Source organism: Salminus brasiliensis, chromosome 17 (genome assembly GCF_030463535.1).
Source record: "Salminus brasiliensis chromosome 17, fSalBra1.hap2, whole genome shotgun sequence".
In the NCBI taxonomy this organism is placed as follows: domain Eukaryota; kingdom Metazoa; phylum Chordata; class Actinopteri; order Characiformes; family Bryconidae; genus Salminus; species Salminus brasiliensis.
In genome coordinates this window covers 8,080,059-8,101,909 of record NC_132894.1, presented here as the reverse complement: position 1 = coordinate 8,101,909, position 21,851 = coordinate 8,080,059, and the positions used below count along the sequence as shown (strand labels likewise).

Here is a 21,851-nt window from a genome sequence, read left to right as displayed (position 1 = left end):
CAGTATCCTCTGATACAGTAAAATACTAGTTTATAGTACACACAGGTATAATATGCGGTATATATTATTTAATTTACTCTGGTACAGTAAAGTACTAGTTTATAGTACACACAGGTATAATATGCGGTATATATTATATAATATACTCTGGTACAGTAAAATACTAGTTTATAGTACACACAGGTATAATATTCAGTATATATTATACAGTATACTCTGGTACAGTAAAGTACTAGTTTATAGTACACACCTGTATTATATGAGGTATATATTATTTAATATACTCTGGTACAGTATGCAGTATATAGTATGCTGGTACAGTATGCAGTATAAAGTATACAGTAGGGTACAGTATACAGTATACACCATGACCATACAACCAATCACAGCACAGGAGGCGGGGCATGACGGTAAACGGGTGCGAAATAGCACTAGGTGTGGGGCGCATTCCACTGAGGTACAATGAGCGAGCTTCGGCCCAGGTGCTCGCATACCCCTCAAGTTCTCTGCTGAAACGGGACGTTTCCTGGATGTTCTGGAGTTGGATAATGTGACTGAAGCTGTTTCGTGTCGAGCTGGCTGGAGTTTTGGAAGAAAGCGCTGAGGGAGGAAAGTTTCTTCAGTTTCTGCTTCGACTTCAGTTCACCTGAGGAAAGATGGATCGAGTTTCTCATCGAAAGCCGAAGACCATATAAGCTCCCGGAACAGGTGTGACAGCGAATGAAGGTGAGTGATTTCCTCCCCCAACTTTCTTTGGGTGTTTTATCGGGCGGGCGAGTGGTGTGGTGACCTGTCCTCGCCTATCGCGGATTTATTGCCTATATCGCGTTTACAGTTCCCTCATGTATTTCCTTATTGGGGAAAGTCCAAGACTGATAACCGTGCGAGCGTATGGGGTAGTCCTCTCATAACAACAGCAAAATGGCACCCAACGGGATCACGCAGGTCGTTTACTCAGTAAACTACAGATACTTCTCAGAACTGTCCTCATGCTTTCGATAGTACTCCACTTACTGTGTGGACTCATCGCTGCTGTCACAGCCAGCCATCATCGCTTTCTCATTACTAGCTGATTAGGGGAGGTGAGCGGTGAGGGTAGTCACTCTGCTCGTTTACACCAATTCTAAAGTACATTTCTGTGGAGTTTACTATGTTAAAAATGACCCAGTGACTTCTACTCGAGTATTATTATGTTATTTTCACTTCACATTTAGAGTCTTATGTCATTTAGGGCTGTTGATTCAGCTCCTGGGCTGGACCTCTTAGCTACTTGGGCTTTTAGCATTTTAAGTTTAGGCTAAATTGGTCAAAAAAAGAGAAGAGCAGCAGCCATCTACCTCTACTTCCTGTGCTGAGAGATGCTGGTGTACTGGAAGCTTCCCCCTTTATAGGAAATGAGCTCTTTCTGGACCTTATCGTTAGGAGCTCCACTTCACTGAGGCAGCCGGACCTGTACCTGAGCATGGTTTTAGGCCCTTCTTCCCTTCCTCAGCTTCGTATGTATCCTGTATCGACAAAGGTTCCTCTTCCATTCCTTTGTAGGGGAGATGGGGGGCTGCTGGAGATGGTGCTACCGGACCTGCACCTGCTGCTTGTCCGAGGACGAAAGGACTTCAATCGCTGTAGACAACGAAATAAGAAAAATCTTGGCAAAGCAGAAAAAGAAAGAGCGCAAAGAGATAAAAGTGCTTCTGTTGGGTAAGTGCTGAGACTGAGAGCGTACGTGTAGCCCAGGCCACACCAAGAACTGCCATGTGAGAGTTGTCACAGGGTTGCTTTACACTTAAAGTTGGCTAATCTGTGAGAACAGGAATGAATATTGATAAGAAAACAAACAAACTAATAAAAATAGGCTATTGAAATGATAAGTTTATTTAGTTAGCATTGAGGAAGTGCCTACACATGGCTTTAGATACCCTGTACAACCACAAAACGGACCAATAGAAGTGCTCCAAAATTCTTATTATACTAAAGGATTTTTACATTGACTTCCTTTGAAAGTATAGAAGGTACCTTCCTTCTCCTGTAAAGTTGACATTTTGGAGATACAGGGTTTTTGTCAGCAATGATATACATTGTGGATATGTAAGGTTTTGGTCTGACAGCTATTTCGAGTCAACAAAAAATCGAGTTGGTTTTTGTTAATCCTTCACCCCAACCATTTTTATCCACATACAATGTACAACTTGTTTTCTAGAACACTTATTTATTTATTATTAATAATAACAATAATAATAATAATAATTTATTTTTAAATTAATCATAGAAAACAGCCTCTGTAGCTACATAATACAGAAAATGTTTGGGAAATTGTCATTCACAATTCTGTTATTCATCACATAAGAAAATAAAAAGGTCAGCACTCTGTAACATCCTGTTTGGCACAAATCACAGCTTGCAAACACTTTTATGGCCAGAGGTCTTTTAGGTCTTGTAGGTGGATTTTTTCCTACTATGCAGAAGGCCTCTAGTTCTGAGATCTGCCTGTTTAAAGCCTGTCCACAAATCTTCTATGATGTTGAGGATCAGGGGACTGTGAGAGCCATTCCAGGAGCTTCAGGTAGTTCTCAGTGGAGTTCAGTGTATGTTTAGGATCACTACTTCGTAGAAGCTAGTTCTCTTTGTTCCTAAGCATTTGCTGGATTTGGTGGACTCTCCTCCACCCATTCAGTGTCGCCAGTGCTACTGGCAGTACCACAACCTAAAGTGTGATAGATCCCTCCATATTCTTCACAGTTGGCAAGGTTTTCTTTTCGTGAAAAGCAGTTCTTCTTTCGCCCTCAAATGTACCTTTGCTGATTGTGGTCAAACTGTACAATTCTGACTTCATCAGTCCACAGCACTTGCTTTTCGAACTCATCTGGCTTGTTTGTAACATGAACTGTTCTGTAGCATTCTTCAGACATTTCTGAAGTTTTGAAAAGTTTCTCAGATAAGGTGTCCTTCTTATGGGTCTTCTTGGAAGGATTGCATATATGAAAGCAATGCTGCACAGCGGAATGGTGCCCCACCGCTCTTGATTCACAAAACCCTTCCTGCACGTTCTTGCCTGTCATATAGGGGGTTCGATTTGCCTTTCATCATTGTTTGGATTCTGCAACTCATGAACTTCATGAACTGATTTAATAGAAACCCATCTAATGCAGGTTCATATGAAGCAGAATGATAAGCATGGCCATAAACAGGTGGTCTGTGTGGAAACTGTTAAGATCAGCTTACACCACAGAAAAGACAATGGAACTATGCAGATAATCTACCGTTGAGATATAGGCTGCTCTTTAAGCACATATGTCACAAATTCCTGGTCAAAGTGTGTCAGTAAAATTCTTGGAGAACGCCTGACATCGTCTGATTTTTGTAAGGCTTCTGATGTTGCTGTTCGTTTTACTCACATAAGCTGTGACCCTGCTGCCTATTTGGTGTGATAGTGGTTGCTCGCTGGTCTCATTAGCAAATATTTGCTCTTTGAAAAACAGTGATTAAAATGAGGACAGCTTTAGCAGCTGTGATTCTCTGATACCACACAGCAACTGCGTGTTTGAAAGCATCGCTAGGAGCCATACTTCTGAACTGTAGGTTCACTCCAATCAAAAGAATGAAATAAATCTTCTGTATTCATGAGCAAACAAGTTAAAGCCGTTTGATTTTTGTTAACACCTCAAATTCCTGGGTCAGATCTGCCCACATCATGCACACACTGTGACAAGCTTTAACAATCTGTCTGGCTGTGATTAAAACATCTCAACAGGATAGTTTGCATTCCAGTGTATCTGCTGTATGGGCAGTGCTTCTCAAATGGGCAAGTCTGCTGAAAGGAAAACACGGAGCCTTGACCTTAGTTTAAAGGAACAGTTGAAAATTCCAGTTAACTTGATCTATCGCTTAACCCAGATGCAATTATTAGCCAAGACATGGCTTGCTAATAAACACTGAAGGTATACTGTCACCGATCTCATCTAGATGAATACAGGCCTGAAATAATCGCTCAGCCCATTCAAAACTCATTCAGATCTTCATTTGTTTGGCGCAGATTAACCAACTTGGTTTATTGACTTACTTTAGTCCAGAAATACAAATAAGCTCTCCATGTAGCTGAATGGTGGCAGCCAGTTTGATTAACCAGAACCATAATATGTATCTTTCTGTGGCCCAGTTTGAAAGCAGAGTAGAACTCGAAGTGAAACATTATGTGAAAATGGTCTATTCATGCCAGTTTACCAAATAATTATGAACATGGCATCGCTTTCATAGGTTTTTAAGCAAATAAATAAAGGTTTTAGCATATATTCACAAAGATGAGATTGGTGACAGTCTAGGTCAAGTGTTTGTTAGCAACATTAGCCTAAAATCTAAAGTTAATTTAAGAAGCATGTGTCAGCACACTACTGTCTAACCTCTCTTTAGTTCTTACAAGAGTTGTTCTCAATTCCAGTCCTGGAAGTCCAGGTGTCCAGTTGCCTTGTTAAACCAAACAAACCTGGTTCAACGGATCTGTATATTGCCAGATTTAGTTGGTGTTGAACAGGAAAATCACCATACTGTGAGTTGAAGAACCCTGTTTTAGGCATAGTGGGTGTGGGCAGGGAAAGCACAACAGCATGTAGACACTGTCACTCCAGGAGAAGCATCAAGAACTGCTGCCTTAGAATTAGGACATTTTTGTTGCTGTGTTTTTTTTTAAGGCTGATGAATGTAAATAACCTCTGGCCACTAATAACTGGTCTGCTAACTGCCGTTGAAAGGTTTAGAATCACTGTTTACAGTAATATCAAACCAGTTTGTTGACGATACAAAGGTATAAAGCGTTTATAATATAATGCAAGTACTCTATGACTTCATAGGTTTCAAATCATTTGTGGGAAGCTGTGAAGAATTCATATGTTTTAGTTCTGTTCAGAAAGCTGAATGCAAGCTTTTGGAATGGCCCTCACAAACCCCTGACCTATACTTTGTTTAATAAAAAAACTTTAAAGACTTTGAACACTTTGTGTAGCAAGCTGAACCAAGAACATCTAACTAGAGGCCTCCTGCAAAGTAGAGTGAAACAAAATAATCACAAGTGCTGAAAGATTAGCTATAGCTGCTACAAGAATTGTCAAAGAGGTGTTACTAAGTCCTTAGTGTTACCCAAACTTTTGCACAAGCCACATTAGTGATTATATTGTTTTATTTTTTTAATGTTATGAATGGCAGAGTAACTGTGCATTCGAAGCTGCTGAAACTATCATGTTTTATGTTTGATTAGTGAGGTTAGAAAGACATGTTTGGGACTTGGAAGGTCGCTGGTTCAATCCCCTAGATTGACAGGAAAGAAAGTGGGAGCAGGGGGAGTGAAGGAACAGCACTTTCTCCTCCCCTGATTGCTCGCCCTCTTGCTTTGTAACCCTTTAACACAGAAAGGCTTCCTACACACTAAGGTGTATTACTCTACAGGGACTTCTGGACAAACTGGTGGGGCTATTGTTTGGTAACGGGAGTTTGTAGCAACAATTATGGCCTGCAGACGGTCCATAGGCTGTTTAAGGGGTTAAATAGTTTGCTATTTAGCTACTCTTCAAACCATTACAGGTGGAAAATGTGACAATATTTTGTGGAATTGTGAAAAATTTGTTATTGTGATTCACAGTATGCCTTTATGAGTATATTATGAGTTGTCACAGAGCAGCTTTACAGGAATCCAGTAACAGGACAAGAGATCGACTAATCATAAAAACTCCCTCAGAGTTGGAGAAAAGCTTGGGAGTAACCAAGACTCACAAGCGGGGCACAGTGACTTATTGATCAAAAGTCACCATATCGCCACATAGGAACACTGACCTACTGCACATTTCAGTACAGAGAGTTTAATCAGTCCTGTTTAGTTGGATGGAGTAGAACAGGCTAGTGCTGAATTCTGTCTGCATGGCAAAATGCTGCGAAAAATATTGTGGAAATGCCTTTAAATATCGTGATATAAGATTTTTACCATATTGCCCAACCCACGCTCTATACAGTCCATATATGAAATAAGTAACCTGTATGACTCCACATGTTTTAAATGGTTTTAATTCACTAATCTTATGATGTCGTGATAATTCTTCACATATAACCCCCTATTCAGCCTAGCAATTTAGCCCCACCCATTCACACTGCAGTTATAATTACTCTGTGTTTTTTGAATGAGGCACAACACAGAACAGAGCTCATTTACATACACATCTGAAAGGTACAATAACCAACGTAGCCTGTTTAATGAAGGAAAATGATCATGTAAAATGAACTATGTCTGTTTTAAGTACATGCATTGATATATTATTGGCAAAGTTCTTACTTCCTTTGCGTAACCATTTCACTCCTTTTCTGTCCCTCATTACTCTGCTAGGCACCGGAGAAAGTGGGAAAACCACTTTTATCAAGCAGATGAGGATAATCCATGGAAAGGGCTACACAGAGCAGGACAGACGCCCGTTTGCCAAACTGGTTTTCCAGAACATCTTCACTGCTGCGAGGGCCATGACAATGGCCATGTCAACCCTCAAGATCCCCTATGCCAACCAGCAGAACGAGGTAAGAAGCTCGGGGCCCTGTATGTCTTTTAAACAAAGTCTGCACTTTTAAGGTACATTTTTCCTTCCTTTTAGCTTATGTTGATGCAAATAGGAATAAATGATCCATGTAGTTTGACTTTGTTGTGTCGGACACAGAAAATATTTTACAGTGTGCTCATTAGGTAATAAATGCAGTTCAAGTTAATGTGCTAAAATAGAATACAATTAAACACATGCTTCACACACAAAGTAGAATAGTACTTAATAGTAGTATATATATATAGAATGTTTTTACAGTAACAATTTATACAATTCAATGAGTTAAATATTTAGCCGTAAAAGTCAAAAATAGACACCAATATGTATTTGTAAAGTTGACTACATTTCCACCTTACTTATTTTTTATTTTAAAGCAATTTGAGCAATTACACAAATGCTGTAAAAATGTTTATCTGCAACCAAATTATATTTAGATTATTGAAAACCTTGCTTCTATACTTTTGAATAATTGTTTTTAGTACACAGTGTAACACTAGAAATTAAAAGAAATCCAAACCTGAGAAATCTAAATTTCCCAAAATCATCTTAGTACTTGGTTGGAAGAGTGTTGAGTGTCTTTTACCAGCTTTCCTGTTTGTCATTTTTAAGTATAATACATTGAAATTTTGTATGTCTGGGCCAAAATGCATTGTCAGGGATGACACAATTAAGATTGCAACACTTGTATTACAAGTTTCATATCTTCTTACCCAATCAAATCAGCCTAAAACAGAAACTTAAGACATGCTACACATTGGCCAAGAATAAACATAAAATAAAATAAAATAAAATAAAATGGATAGATAAACAGAAATGTGTCCTCATATTCAGACAACTGTAGGTGCTCGTATGTGTTGTGTGATTAGTTCATGTGTTCCTCAGTAAATTGCACATTATACAGCTACAAAGATGTGCAGGATTTGTAAATTGTGGTCATACTTTACTCATTTTCTTTCTCAATATCCACAGATGTATGCACAGTTGGTTCAAGATGTAGACATTCATCAGGTGGCAAAACTTGAGCGTAGACACGTAGACGCCATTCAGCGCCTGTGGGCAGACTCCGGCCTTAAAATCTGTTACGGCCGACGACGAGAGTACCAGCTGCTGGACTCCACGGAATAGTAAGTTGGCCCAAGGCTTGATTCAGTTCACCTCTGTGTGGATAGGACACCTATGGAAATAGAGGCACTGTTGTATGCAGTAGTAATACATACAGTTCAGTAGGTCATCAAGTGAGCCTCTTAGGAGGGCCCACACTTTGGGGTCCTGGGGTCTTACAGTTTAGTTTCATGGTAGTTACCAAGTAATATGTAGTAATTAAAGAAATCACTAATAATTTACACAATTTTCCAGCTGTGGATCAGTCATAAATGTATTTTGTGGCCAGATTTTGCTTCTTCAGTTTTAAACAGGCCCTACAAGGCTAATAGAAACTAAACAGAAATGACAGAACATTTACATTTACGGCATTTAGCAGACGCTCTTATCCAGAGCGACTTACAAAAGTGCTTCGCTATTTACTCAATAATAACCTCAGCTAGTTTGAATAGACTAAAAATTCAAAGATACCTTTAAGCTTAGATACTACTGAACACAAGTCAATCAGGAGACCATAGTACTTTATTCGTCCAAGTACTCTCTGAAGAGGAGGGTCTTCAGTCTGCGTTTGAAGACAGCGAGCGACTCGGCCGTTCGGACACCCAGGGGAAGCTCGTTACACCACTTCGGTGCAGGACAGAAAAAAGCCTGGACGCTTGTCTTCTGTGGATTTTGTGGGATGGCGGGTCGAGCCGAGCCATACTTGAAGCTCGAAGGGCTCTTGGTGCGGAGCGGTTTTTGACCACTGCCATCAAGTACGGAGGGGCTGGTCCGTTCTTGGCTTTGTAGGCCAGCGTCAGGGTTTTGAATCTGATGCAGGCAGCAGCTACAGGAAGCCAGTGAAGAGAAAACGCAGCAGAGGAGTGACATGGCTGAATTTAGAAACGCTGAAGACGACCCATGCCGCTGCATTCTGGATCAGTTGCAAGGGCCTGAAGGGAGACCAGCCAGAAGAGAGTTGCAGTAGTGCAAGTCTTGAAGTGACAAGAGACTAAACAAGCACCTGGGCGACTCTCTAGTGAGGAAGTAGTGAAGGTTCTGACATTCTGTAGCATCCATATGCCTGCATGATGAACTTGCATAGAAGGATGGAAGATGGAAAAAGATTTTGGTGACTGTTGACTCCTAGTGTTTGATAGCAACGCTAGCCTCACAGCTCCAGTTTAGAACTAAAGAAGCACAATTTGGACGCTAAACATGTCTTGGTTGATTGATTACATCCACTTACACCAGATAAACGGCCCATTCTTTTAATTATTATTAGGATTTAAGATTAACTGAGTAATACAGCTCAGATTTAAGGGGTTAAGGGACACGATTTGGTGTTTGGCATGTTCTGGCATGCCTTTATTGTGATGTTCTGATGCTTTTTAGGCAGAACCAGATATGTCCACCAGATGGTGCCACATAACTGTAATAGTAGTGTAGTGTAGAACCTGAGAATAAATGCTAAAATAATACTTCATTGTGTAGGATTGGACTTAACTCAAGACATTTATCTTTATCATTTTCTTTACTCGCAGCAAGACCCCAAATCACACAGATTTTACTGTTATACTAATAAGCGACTTTGAGTTACTATTAATTAAATTCCACATTACTCATTATCTTCCAGTTTCCCGTAACGGACAGAGCTAGGCTTTTTCCTGTTACCTTTTACCGGTCGGTCTTTCCTTGTCACAGATTTCCTCTCTCTCTCTTTGTCTCTCTCTCTCTCTCTCTCTCTCTCTTTCTCTCTCTATGTCTCTTTCTCTATGTCCTCTGTGTCTGTCCTCTCAATTCTGAGAACACGTTCACGATAAGGAACACAAACAAATCTAGGACTACATTTAATGAAGGCAGAGGCTAAGCCAGGTCTATCTTCAGAGATAATGTCTCTGTGTTCCCTGTCTAATTAACTGTGGTTTACAATGGCATGCAAAAGTTTGGGCACCCCTGGTCGCTGTGAAGTTCTTCTTTTAATTCATAATTTTAAGCAAGATTAGTGTAGTGTGTTGTATAGTTTTGTATCAGTTTAGAGAGAATAAAGGACAAGAGCATCATGAGAGAACCTTTACACCTGAAGTAGCTTGTTAGGGCTATGGCTTGTTTACAGTCATAAAAAGGCCAGGTATTGGAAATGTTAAAGCTTTACAAATGCCCTGATTCCTCAAACCTGGTCTCAACATTTAGCAGTCAGGGACTCCTCTAAGCAGCTGCCTAAAGCTCACAAAGCAGGATTGGGTGTTTTCAAGACATGTTGACACCTGGAAGGTGAAAAAACATTCCAAAAAACTGCTTTTAGGAGAATTCTGGAGTGATTGTGCACTGTTCTACTGTGCAGCGACACCTACACAAATATGACCTTTGTGGAACAGCCATCCTCATTCTAAAATTCAGCATCAGAAGTTTACTGATGCATTTTGGAAAATGTCTTGTGGACTGCCCAATAATCTCACAGAACTAGAAGCCATTTGAAAAGGAAGAATTGGTGAAAAAACCCCAATCTAGCTATTAGCTAATCATAGCCATTCGCAGTAAAGACATTTTGACCAGGGGTGCCCAAACCTTTGCATGCCCCTGAGGACATGACATTAATGTGCATCATGAATAAAAATAATTGTTATTAAGCTTCATAGTACCACTCTTTTTACAGCTTCATGACGAACCTGGACCGCATCGCAGCTCCAGATTATGTCCCCTCAGCCCAGGATGTGCTGCGGGTGCGTTTTCCGACCACAGGCATCAACGACTACTCGTTTGAAGTGGAGAAGATCACGCTCAGGTATAGTAATAAGCAAATTTACAAAAACAAAATTATTAATGACCCTGAGACACACAGGGGACAATGGCGGCGTGACCAGCAATGCTGAGATTGTTGACGAGGGGAGTCGCTGCGTCCGACTGTTTTCCTCGCCACGCTTGATTTATTCTAATTTTTTGTGACGACATTAGAAAATCTCGGATGCAGCGTTGTGTCCCAAGCTATTAATGTTCTCCGTCTAGCCCATTTCCCCCTTGTTAAATGAATGACATGATCAGACAGGTCCATTACTTAGCAAATCAATCCCAAAAGCTCAGGAGAAGAAAAAAAACAACCCTGCACAGAGTGACAAATCAAATATGTCAATTGTTCATTTTATGCCTGGTGTGGTGCACAGCTCATTTGTGTGCAGCATATTTCTTTGCTGTGGAGATAACTGGAGATGACTGCGGAGTTGCAGTTGCTGTTTGACAGCAAGGGAGAATGGGCTTGTTTGACTGAGACACCGGCTGTGTCTTGCACCACAAAACAGTCAGGCGAGGGTAGGTGAAAAAATCAATGCGTCATAGTATTATAATTGTTTCAGTGGAAAACTGATTATTCATATTTGAATGTATACAAACCCTATTGGTAGACTAACAGGATAATGATAACAATGGGGGCATAACAAGCAGTCAGAAGTAAAAAAAAAAAAATACAAATCTACAGATGAATTTTATGGATGATCTATTTCGCTGCTACTATGGCCGGGGGGTTGTGAGTTTGAATCCAAAGCCATGTTGCTTTGACATGCCGATTTGCTGGTATGTCAGTATGAAAAAAGTGGATACCACACAACCCGAATTTCAGCCCCATTGTTTAGTAGTTTGAGATGCTGTTTCAATTCCAAATCACAGTCTGGGAGGTATTATTATTTTAGTCTGAATAATCTAAACTGAAAGGCTAGGGGCTATGTGGCTAACTCTGCAAAATCATGCTTGTTGTAGGGTTCCAGTGGCTCCAGTGGTGTAGTGTTGAGTGGCCCAGCTGTCTAAGCGTTAGCCCTTCGTTAGGGAGAATGCCAGTTTGATCCCCAATTATGCCTGCAAGCATATTGTTGTCTTTGCTGCCACATCATACCGCAGTTTTCTACCATTTGAAAACACCAGCTGAAGTGTTAAACAAATACAGATGTGCCGTACAGTATGTGTGCTGTCCTTGATGTTATCCGGTAATTGTTAACTGCCCTGGGAACCACCTACTCAGACCGTGCAATGAGTAATGCTGCATACCCTGATTCATCATAACACCCACTCAAACACTCATCTGGAACTGAGATAGGTTGAGATGTTCACACTACACAGTAATAAATTTGATAAGATTGTAATTAATTAGAAGACTCGTTTTCACATTATTGTCTGGGATATTGTGAGAATGATCAAGAAACGTAAACAGATTGTACATGCTCTCTGTTTCTCTGTTTGCTCTCGCAGGATTGTAGATGTGGGGGGACAGAAGTCCGAGAGGCGGAAGTGGATCCACTGCTTTGAGAATGTGACGTCGCTCATCTTCCTGGCCTCTCTCAGCGAGTACGATCAGCTCCTGGAGGAGAACAACCGGGATGTGAGTAAAGGATTTTGTACGGCTTTCTCGTTTTTGCTCTTATTGCCTCCCCGCCTGTCTCTATTAGGGGAAATGTCTTAATAAGTTGGCAAGTGGCTATCACTGTGTCTGTCACTCTTGCTTTACCTTTTTTCTCCCTTTTTTTTTTTTTACATATTCCTTCCTTTTACTTTGCCCCTTTCTTAAATGATTGTTTGAGAACAAATTTAATTGACATCCCGAGCCATGCCGCGTTGCCATCAGCGGCCGTAGTCCTAAAGAGCACAATTGGCCATGCTCTATCTGGTTGGTGCTCTCTTCTCTCATTACTCATAAGCGATGTTAGCAGGCACAGGCGTCTGTTAGCTTTCATTGGCAGTGACAAATTGGGAGAAAATGGAGAAGTTTGACAAATAAACAAAAGAATTACTATTAAAATAGCTATTAGCTACTAGACTAATGTCCCTAGTAAGTAATAGAAGCATATAGCCCAGCAATTAGCAGGTTTCTCATTGGTGGTCCTGATGCTGTCCAAAGGAGCTTAAACTGTGATATAATTCATCACAATATCAAAACTGTAATATTATTACATTGCCCACCCTCGCTGGTGGACTACAGTAAGACTAAGATGGTAAAAGATGGAATTTTCTATCACAAACATGAAATGCTTGCACTTTTCTCAGTGGATTTTACCTCATCTAAAATATATGAGGTATTTATTGCTCATCTTTGTTTCCTGCTTATCCTCCCTCATAATGAATACATCACCCTGGTCACCCTTTTTGTAGCCCACTGTAGCCTTTTTCTACACCCACTGTTGTAGAATCGAATGGAGGAGAGTCTAATGCTGTTCTACACCACCATCCACTCACCCTGGTTCGCCAATGCCTCCATCATCCTCTTCCTCAACAAAAAGGACATCCTAGCTGAGAAAATCAAGACGTCAGACTTGCGTGATTACTTCTCCAGTTTCCAAGGTACAGTGGATCTGCTACTTAAATTACACACACCTAATGAAAAAGGCCCATCCCATTGTAGCTAATATGGATGGATATGGCAAAGACTGTGTACCCTGGTCAGTCATGTTTATGGAAGGTTACCTGTGTATCTCTATATCTCCAAATCTCCACTCCCCTCTGTTACCCATGGCAACCATAAAATACCCAGCTTTTTGCATCAGGGAGCAGGCAAGACGGTAAGCTATTTTGGTGCTGGAGCTGGGGTTGAAGGTTTCTTCCTTGGCTATGATGGCTGCTTGTACGAAGGGCTTGGTAATGCCTGTGATGCTTGGTGATGTTCCTTTAGTATTAATTATAATAGTCAAAACAAAAAACTTGTTTTGAAGATGACTGTAGCACAGGAGCATCAGCCACGCAACCAGTTGTCCCTATTACATTTTTTCCAAGCCACCCTATACTAAATATCTGTCAATACTAGATGCCAACTGATTTATGTTTTTTTTTATAGTGTGGCCCCATAGTGCATACTGTAAGTAATTTAAAGAGGGTTAAACTATTCCAATTTAGGTAAAATATGCTAAGACGTGACAAAACGTGAACCGTTAAACACTAAAAAGAAAATCCAGCATAACCGAAACAGAGCTGTTGAACAGGCCCATTTGGAAAACTCCAAAACTGTGATGTAACAGTCTTGACTCACTATATTCACACCTCCAGCTCTGACACAAACTCCACCTACTAGCTAAATCCTTTTGAGGCTAAACATGACAGCTAGTGTTAGCAGTAACTTGAAAATATGCAGCAACTGGCTTCATGTGTCATAGAGGAAGCTTGTAAAATAGGCTTGTAAAACTCAAAAACTATAGTCACATTTTACTACTTATAGACTTACTTATACACTTACTAAATGCATTCTTTGCATCACAACTCAGATTTCAGATCACAACTGGGCATGCCTCATTTTCATTCTCTTTATTTGATGGTACCTGTTTTTATAACCCCATTTTTCCTTTTGCTTTGTTTACTCTTACTTTCCTCCCTATTGACTGTTCTTCTTTTCTCTCATTGAACACCCCACATACAGGCAAGAGGCGGGACGCAGATGATGCCATGAATTTCATCCAAGACATGTATACACATCAAGCCATGAACCAGGACAAGAAGAGCAAGACCGTCTACACTCACTTCACTTGCGCCACAGACACCACCAACATCCGCAACGTCTTCAATGACGTTAAAGATACAGTGCTGATCAAGTCTCTGCAGGAGTATGGAGTGCTGTGACCAACCCTAGACACTAAGGGCCTCCTTTATTCCTCTGAAGACTGTGAGGAAACCAACTAACTTCATCTTATTCCTGGTGGCACTGGCCATTTGTCTACTTGTTTTGGGCGAAACAGTTGCTAGGCGACGTCTTCTAGCAAAAGCATCACTCTACCGTGGTAGGAATGGGCCGAGTTTGCCTGAAGACAGCCTTACATGGGGTCCCATTTCCTCCAGCCATGCAACTTCGTCTCCAAATATCTGTGGGTTTCTTTTATTCTTCTTTTGCTTCTGTGTTAGATGTTGTCGCAGGGCGTGATGATGGTGAAAGTGTATGTGATGTGGCTGCTAGAGAGGGAGAAAATTTGCCTTTACATGGAGGGAACTTTTGAATGAAGCAAAATCTTCCTGACAACTTGGATCTAGATCCGAGAGGCTAGAACCCATGCTAGAACTGGAGTAAGCTCCCAAAAGTGGGAGATTGCTAGTTCTGTCTTATTAATTATGGATTTTCTATTAATAGTATTATATTATTATTAAAGCATGAGTGTTTCTTAAAGTTCTTCATCTACCACATAGTACATTAGTGGGGGGGCATATTGCTAAAATTCAGCATCAAAACCTTTCAGTGCATTAGACCATTGAGCCCCTCATGGTCCCTTTTTTTTTAAGGCCCAATACCGAAAGCCAATCAGAGCAGAGCTCATTTATCTTATATCTTTATACATTTATGTCTTAAAGTGGCAGAAACAGAGGTTTTTAGGGCTCATTCATTTTTTCAATAACACACATTATAAGCTGACCTTAAGGAAAAATGTAGAATGGGTCCTTTAATACTAAGATGCTTTTGGGAAATTGGGCTCAGTTCAGTACTGCTAAAACAGAAAAATCAGTATTGTTGTGTGTCACCAGAGCTGGTATACCAGTGCGGATGATATACTGCCCAGCAGTACATTATAGTGTATATGTGTATGGATATGTGATCAGTAGCTTGACCTGTTCTACTAACGCCACACATGGAGCATGCTTGGCATGACGGTGCAGCCTTGAAATTTCCAGCATTTATTAGAACTGACCGTTTTTTATGTTTTAGTGAATTTTTAAATATGTACAGTATAAAGATCAAGTAGTTTAGCATTCTTATTCTTACAGCGGCTGTAATATCCCTTCAAACATGACCAAAAATATCTTGGGTAGGCAGGGGATTTTTACTAAACATGGCAACACTTGCAAACCTAGCACAGGAAACACTTGCAAACCTAGCACACACTTTTTTTCATGTCGTGGCTTGTTAATCTGTACGATTCATAGATAATGGGGAAACCCTGCCCTGTGCAGAAACTGTTGAGTCACTGTGCATTGTCTCGAAGGAATGCGGCATATCTGATCCAGTAGGTTTCCAGAGTCATGCAGGCTGTTGGTTCACTTTTGCAATGCAAGGTAGGAGGGAGGGGAACACGTCACCTCTAAATCATGCCAGATATCTGACTGCAGGCCAAAACGTTACTCTAGTCCTATTTGCTGGACCGACCCCTCCTTCCATTCCGTGCACAACACATTACTGACCTTTATATTCATTCCTGCTCTCTCTTTTTAGTCATCCTTGCTGTTCATGACACTGCAGTTGGTTTCTATGTCATTTTTATTTATCTTGTGGTCTTAGTGTTTTGTCCAGGCCTCATTATAAACATAGGTGCTTGTAATCAGCTGTTTATATGCAGAGTCATGTGATTAAAGTAGACTTTAAAAAAGAAGTTTAGGTTCAGTGTTATTTTAAAAGTCTTATATACAATGTATTTATCTCAGTCTAAACATAACAGCTACACAACAACCTGAAGCGTCTTCAGTCCGTTAAAAATGTGGCGTAAAGGAATTAAAGAAGGCCTAAGTTCTTTTTTTTCTTTGCTTGGTAAAGCTTAACATGTCCCAGTGTGAGACTCTGTACAGGGTTTTTTTTCTTCCAAAGAAGCAACCAAAGTCACCAGATCTCCTTTCAGCACTTTGTCTCACCACAGTCTGCTGGTCATATTGTCTAACACTCACTTTAAGTTATAGAGTTGTCCGATCAGTGATTAGGACCAATAAATGAACTATAAATAATTGCATTTTATTAGAAAAGGGAAATGGAGTGAAGGGGTTTTGGGTGAGCCAGAAGGCCCTCTTCCCATTTGCAGCAAATGTAATGTGATTAGTGCCAAATTAGCAGACCTTTTTGTGCTAAAAAAAATAGCCCAGTCTTGCAGGGCTGGTGTCCTGAACAGTTTGGGAATTGTCTTGCTTAAACACACCTGATTTAAACCATCTGTTAGTTGCCAGGTTTAATGGATGTCTTTTGAACCCTTGTTCATGACTTTTATCTTACCCTGAGGTTTACTAATTTACATTTACGGCATTTAGCAGACGCTTTTATTCAGAGTGATTTACAAAAGTGCTTCGCTATTTACTCAATAATAACCTCAGCTAGTTTGAATAGACTAAAATTTAAAGATACCTCTAAGCTTAGACACTACTAAACACAAGTCAATAAGGAGACCATAGTACTCTACTCTTCGTCCAAGTATTCTCGGAAGAGGTGGGTCTTCAGTCTGGGTTTGAAGACAGCGAGCGACTCGGCCGTTCAGACACCCAGGGGAAGCTCGTTACACCACTTCGGTGCCAGTACAGAAAAAAGCCTGGATGCTTGTCTTCCATGGATTTTGATGGATGGCGGGTCGGGCCGAGCCGTACTTGCAGATCGGCTCGTCCTTTCTTGGCTTTGTAGGCCAGCGGCAGGGTTTTGAATCTGATGCAGGCAGGCAGCAGGGCCTGATGGTGCGCAGAGGGAGACCAGCCAGAAGAGAGTTGAAGTAGTCAAGTAGTAGACTTGAAGAGACTGAACGAGCACCTGGGCTGGCATCTCTAGAGAGGAAGGGTCGAAAGGGGTTCCAAAGAAAGCTGAAAAAGGGGAATGACCAAACTGTGCTGGTCACTGACCCTCCAGGACTGGAATTAAAGTGCCCTGCCTTACTGCATGGTCCAGTACTGAGGACTAAAGCAACAGCAGTAATAATAATAATATTAATAATAATAATAATACATAAAATAAACCATGTAAATAAACAGTGCCGTCTGGATAACTGATCAGATGCTGATTATGACTAGTTGAAATTCTACTCATTTACCGACTGAACACATCTCACGCAAACAGCTACTAACAGTGTTTCATTAATAACAGGCAGTTGATTGTCATGCTGTGTGATTTATGATGGTAAAGGGGTGTAGGGGTGAAACGGTACACAAAGGTCACGGTTTGGACTTCACAGTTCAGTACAGGGGAAAAAAACAAGCACAAAATGAGGCATTAGGCTTACCCAGGTTTCTTTTCACTGCTTTTGAACAGAAAGTCGTACAAGTTTGTTCCACCTAGGGCCTTAGTGCCTGAGGTAGCTCCTACGACCGGTAGCTAGCTAGTTCATTAAGCAGTGAAGTGTTAACATCAGCATGTGGAATGTGTTTTAGCAAAAGTTAACTAACCAGCTACCTATCAGCTGTCCAACAACAACATTTACATTTACTGCATTTAGCAGACGCTCTTATCCAGAGCGACTTACAAAGTGCTTTGCTATTTACCCAAGAAAAGCCTCAGCTAGTTAGAATAGACTAATAATTCAAAAGATACCTCTAAGCTTTAGACATTACTAAACACAAGACAATAAGGCGACCATAGTACTCTATTCGTCCAAGTATTCTCTGAAGAGGAGGGTCTTCAGTCTGCGTTTGAAGACAGCGAGCGACTCTGCCGTTCGGACACCCAGGGGAAGCTCGTTCCACCACTTTGGTGCAGGACAGAAAAAAGCCTGGACGCTCGTCTTCCATGGATTTTGAGGAATGGCAGGTCGAGCCGAGCCGTACTTGAAGCTCGAAGGGCTCTTGGTGCAGACCGGCCTTTGACCATTGCCATCAAGTACGGAGGGGCTGGTCCAGTCTTGGCTTTGTAGGCCAGCGTCAGGGGTTTGAATCTGATGCGGGAAGCAGCTACAGGAAGCCAGTGAAGAGAGAACGCAGCAGTGGAGTGACATGGCTGAATTTAGGGACATTGAAGACGACCCGTGCCGCTGCATTCTGGATGCACTGGCACACCATCTCCATATGACCTAGCATTGATTTCAGAAGTTAAAATAAGATGCTAAAAGGCCAGAATATCGCAAATACTTGTTTACTTTCAGTTGTTTGATTGAGTGCTAAAGAATAAAGAAACACAAAACCGAAAGTAGGCCACTTTGTTACCCTCACGGCATCGAGAGAGAGGCCGAGAGAGAAGGGGGAGGAGGGTAACTACCATAGCAATACTCTTAGACGACTACAGTTCCCATAATACCATGCAAATCCAGTGGCTGACAGTTTATGTGTTCCCGGTGGCAGTGGTGAAATTACTGTATTCACCCTAATAAAGCAGTAGATTGTTAGCGTGAAATGACAGCAACCCAAGGTGTGATTAGGCACACTAAAACGTGGCGCCTCTGTAAGAATACACAACTGGGCTTATGAAGGCTTATGAAACCCGTGAGGAATGTGAAGGTGGATTTAAGGAATAGTTTAATTTCATTTTATAGCAAATTATTCCTTTAATGAATCCTTTACTACATTATTGAAGTCTGACATTTTTAATGGCCTACTGTAACTGACCAACACTCCAGTTAAAACGGAGGCTGTATTCAGAGCTGCTCGTGCAGAGTGTTGTCAGTTCCTAATGGCGCAACATCACCTCAGCGTTTACCATTTCAACACTGGACAGCCTCTGCGTCTGAAATCCGATCATGTTGGATGAGTGCAGATGAGCACAGGCTGTTGTGTGTAAATGGAGAGGTTGATGGAGAGGTGAATCTAACAGGTGATGTTAGCACTGCAAAGAAACTGTTGTTTTTTCCCATCGTCGAGGCGTGAGTCATGCTGCCTCCATATAGAGCTTATTGTTAGACTTTATTTGTCTTCTGCATTTTCCTTTCACACGTAAGGTAGTTGATTTTTTAAAGTTGTTTGTTTTTCTGTGCCATACTTCCCTCCCTCATCTCCAGCTATTGTCACATAGACGAGCCCACCTACCCACACTTCACCACCTACATCCACGTAGGCCACCACAGGAGAAGTATAGTCACAAGACCGGCCTGTTCTTCCAACCGAAGGCCTTTTCAGTGGTTGGTTGGCCAGCGTATTGAAAGCAGTGCATTCTGTTCAGTTCTGATATGTTACTTCTTGGTGGTTTGTATTGTGTATTTGGTTTTTCCCTCGTTTTCTGGTTTTATACATGACCTTTAGATGAACCCTGTTGATGCTGTACCTCCAGGACCCTTCCTTTCTGGTGTAAAAGCACATGTCTGTAATATAATATCAGTGTAATAAAATATCAAGGGCTTCACATCGCAGTTCAAAAGGTCCTCTCTCAATTATATCTGTTATTCCATTCATCCACCCCAAAGCTATGCAAACACAGGTACACAGGACAAAAGTATTGGGACACCTGCTCATTTATTGCTTCTTCCAAAATCAAGGGTTTTAAAAGAGTTTAACCTTCCCTTTGTTGGAGTAGCTGTCTCTACTGTCCAGGGAAGACGGTGTTCTACTGGATTGTGGAGGGGCACTGCTGTGAGGATTTGATTGCATTCAGCGACAAGAGCATTAGTGAGGTCAGGATGATTGATGATCTCCACCCCACCTTATCCCAAAAGAACTGGATGGAGGACCAACCATCATTCCAGAGAACACAGTAGTTCCGCTGCTCCACAGCTCAATGCTGGGGGGCTTCATACCCCTCTAGCCCACACCTGGCATTAGGCAGCATGGTGCCAACAGGTTCATGTTTGTCTGCTCCGGACAGTTATATTCTATTGGCAGTACTCCTCTTCAGGGACTAAAGAAGCTGTGTGCGTGAAGAGGTGTCCACAAACATTTGGACATGTAGTGTATGTTAAACCCGACTTGTTTCTAGTGTCTTTAAGCATCTTATGTTTTTGGCCTCTTTTTTATATCAAACGTTGGAGTAAACAGAAATGTCAGCGCAGGCGCTTTTAATCAAACGGATCATCCAGCTGCTCTTGTGCAAATAATCATATAGGAGCTTAGCTGTGCCATTTACAGCCGTGGCATACCACTGTGTACCCACCAAGTCAAGTGAGCCTGGTGCGTTCAGCCACGTGTTTGCTTATGTTATTTACGTAGTGGAAACTGACTCCAGTCTGAGAAGCTCAGGGTGTTACCTGTGTTTAACTGTTCTGCAGTCTGGTGAGCTGCTGTTCTGATGGTTAGGCAATAATAAGAGCCTAAGAGCCTGCAGGCACAGTGAAAGTGCACACGCAGGGGCTGTTTCCACTGATTTACGTACACTGAAATTCCAAAGCCTTGTCTGACTGCTCCTGCCAACAGTTCCTCCATGAGTATGACAAGAGCAAGACTCATACTGTTTTTTTGTTTTTTCCTTTTTTTATTATTATTTTATATTATACTATCTTTAATTTTACTTTTAATTATCTTATTCTCTCTAATACTGTTTTTCTATCTGATTTTAACTACCCTACATTATATCATATTGCATGCTCTCTTATATTATTCTTAAATTATTTTTATACTAATATAAACCTAATTTCTCCTTAAACTATCTTATATTGTCCTATTTTATATGATCTTACACCTTCTTATCTGAAAGATAATCACATTATGTATTATTTTGTCTTAGTGTATATTATTTTTCATTATCCCATCTTATTCTACACTATTTTATTTTTAACTTCATCATATTTATTCCTATTCTAACATATTATATTTCTCCTATAGTGTGTCTTACACTGTCCTGCTTTATCCAATTGATTTGACTTGATTTTAAACTACCTTACTTACCTTGTCTTATAATATTCTTAGATTACTTCAACCTTACCTCATCTGATCTTTAACTGTCTTATATTATCCTATTTTATATTATGTTACACTTCCCAGTCCAAAGAAACCTCACATTATCCCAGAATGTATTATTTTGTCTTAGTGTATACTCTTTTATATCATCCCATCTTATTTTCGTATCCTATTTTATTTAAACATATTCTACTTCATATTATAGCTTATCATGTCTTACACTGTCCTACTTTATCCCATAGATTTGACTTAATTTTTCACTAATATATTTTGCTATCTTTCCCTTTCTAATATTACCCTATTTTGTATCTTATATATTATCATATAATAAACAATTTGATATAATTCTGTTTTATCTTATCTTACAAAACAAATATATTCTTTCTTATGTATGATATGATTTTATATTTTTCTATAGTATCTTTTTATAGCATAATTTTTCAGTATTACATGGAACTATTTTTACCTCCTTATTCCACCTAACTTTATCTTATTATTATATTATGTTTTTCTGTCTCTGCCTAAACTCTCTTATCCTATTTTGTCCTATTCGAAATGACCTTTAGCACTAGATTATACTTACCTCATATTTTTCCTTCTTCTCTTATTGAATCTTAAGTTCTTAACTCTAAGGTTTTTCTAGCATATCATATACTAATTTTAGTATACACTCAGTGTTAAATGGAACTGTTTAGTATTAAATGGAACTGTGCTTATAGTATTGTTAACTTCCTTGTTAGACCTAAAGTTTCACTT

General features: G+C 40.4%; 1 protein-coding gene across 1 annotated transcript; it reads left to right on the top strand.

Moving 5' to 3' along the window:
• Positions 1-466: 466 nt before the first annotated feature.
• Positions 467-15,967, top strand: LOC140538561 (guanine nucleotide-binding protein subunit alpha-14-like). Its single transcript, XM_072661170.1, has 8 exons — positions 467-726; positions 1,543-1,698; positions 6,362-6,546; positions 7,536-7,690; positions 10,303-10,431; positions 11,883-12,012; positions 12,815-12,968; positions 14,035-15,967. The coding sequence occupies exons 2-8, from the start codon at positions 1,548-1,550 to the stop codon at positions 14,232-14,234; spliced, it is 1,104 nt and encodes a 367-aa protein (XP_072517271.1). The 5' UTR covers positions 467-726; positions 1,543-1,547; the 3' UTR covers positions 14,235-15,967.
• Positions 15,968-21,851: the final 5,884 nt, after the last annotated feature.

Excerpts from the sequence above, each read along its gene's own strand:
- LOC140538561 (XM_072661170.1), top strand. The coding sequence starts at position 1,548 with ATGGGGGGCTGCTGGAGATGGTGCTACCGGACCTGCACCTGCTGCTTG. Across the intron at positions 1,699-6,361 it reads GATAAAAGTGCTTCTGTTGG|GCACCGGAGAAAGTGGGAAA; the intron begins GTAAGTGCTGAG and ends TTACTCTGCTAG. Across the intron at positions 12,969-14,034 it reads TTACTTCTCCAGTTTCCAAG|GCAAGAGGCGGGACGCAGAT; the intron begins GTACAGTGGATC and ends CCCCACATACAG.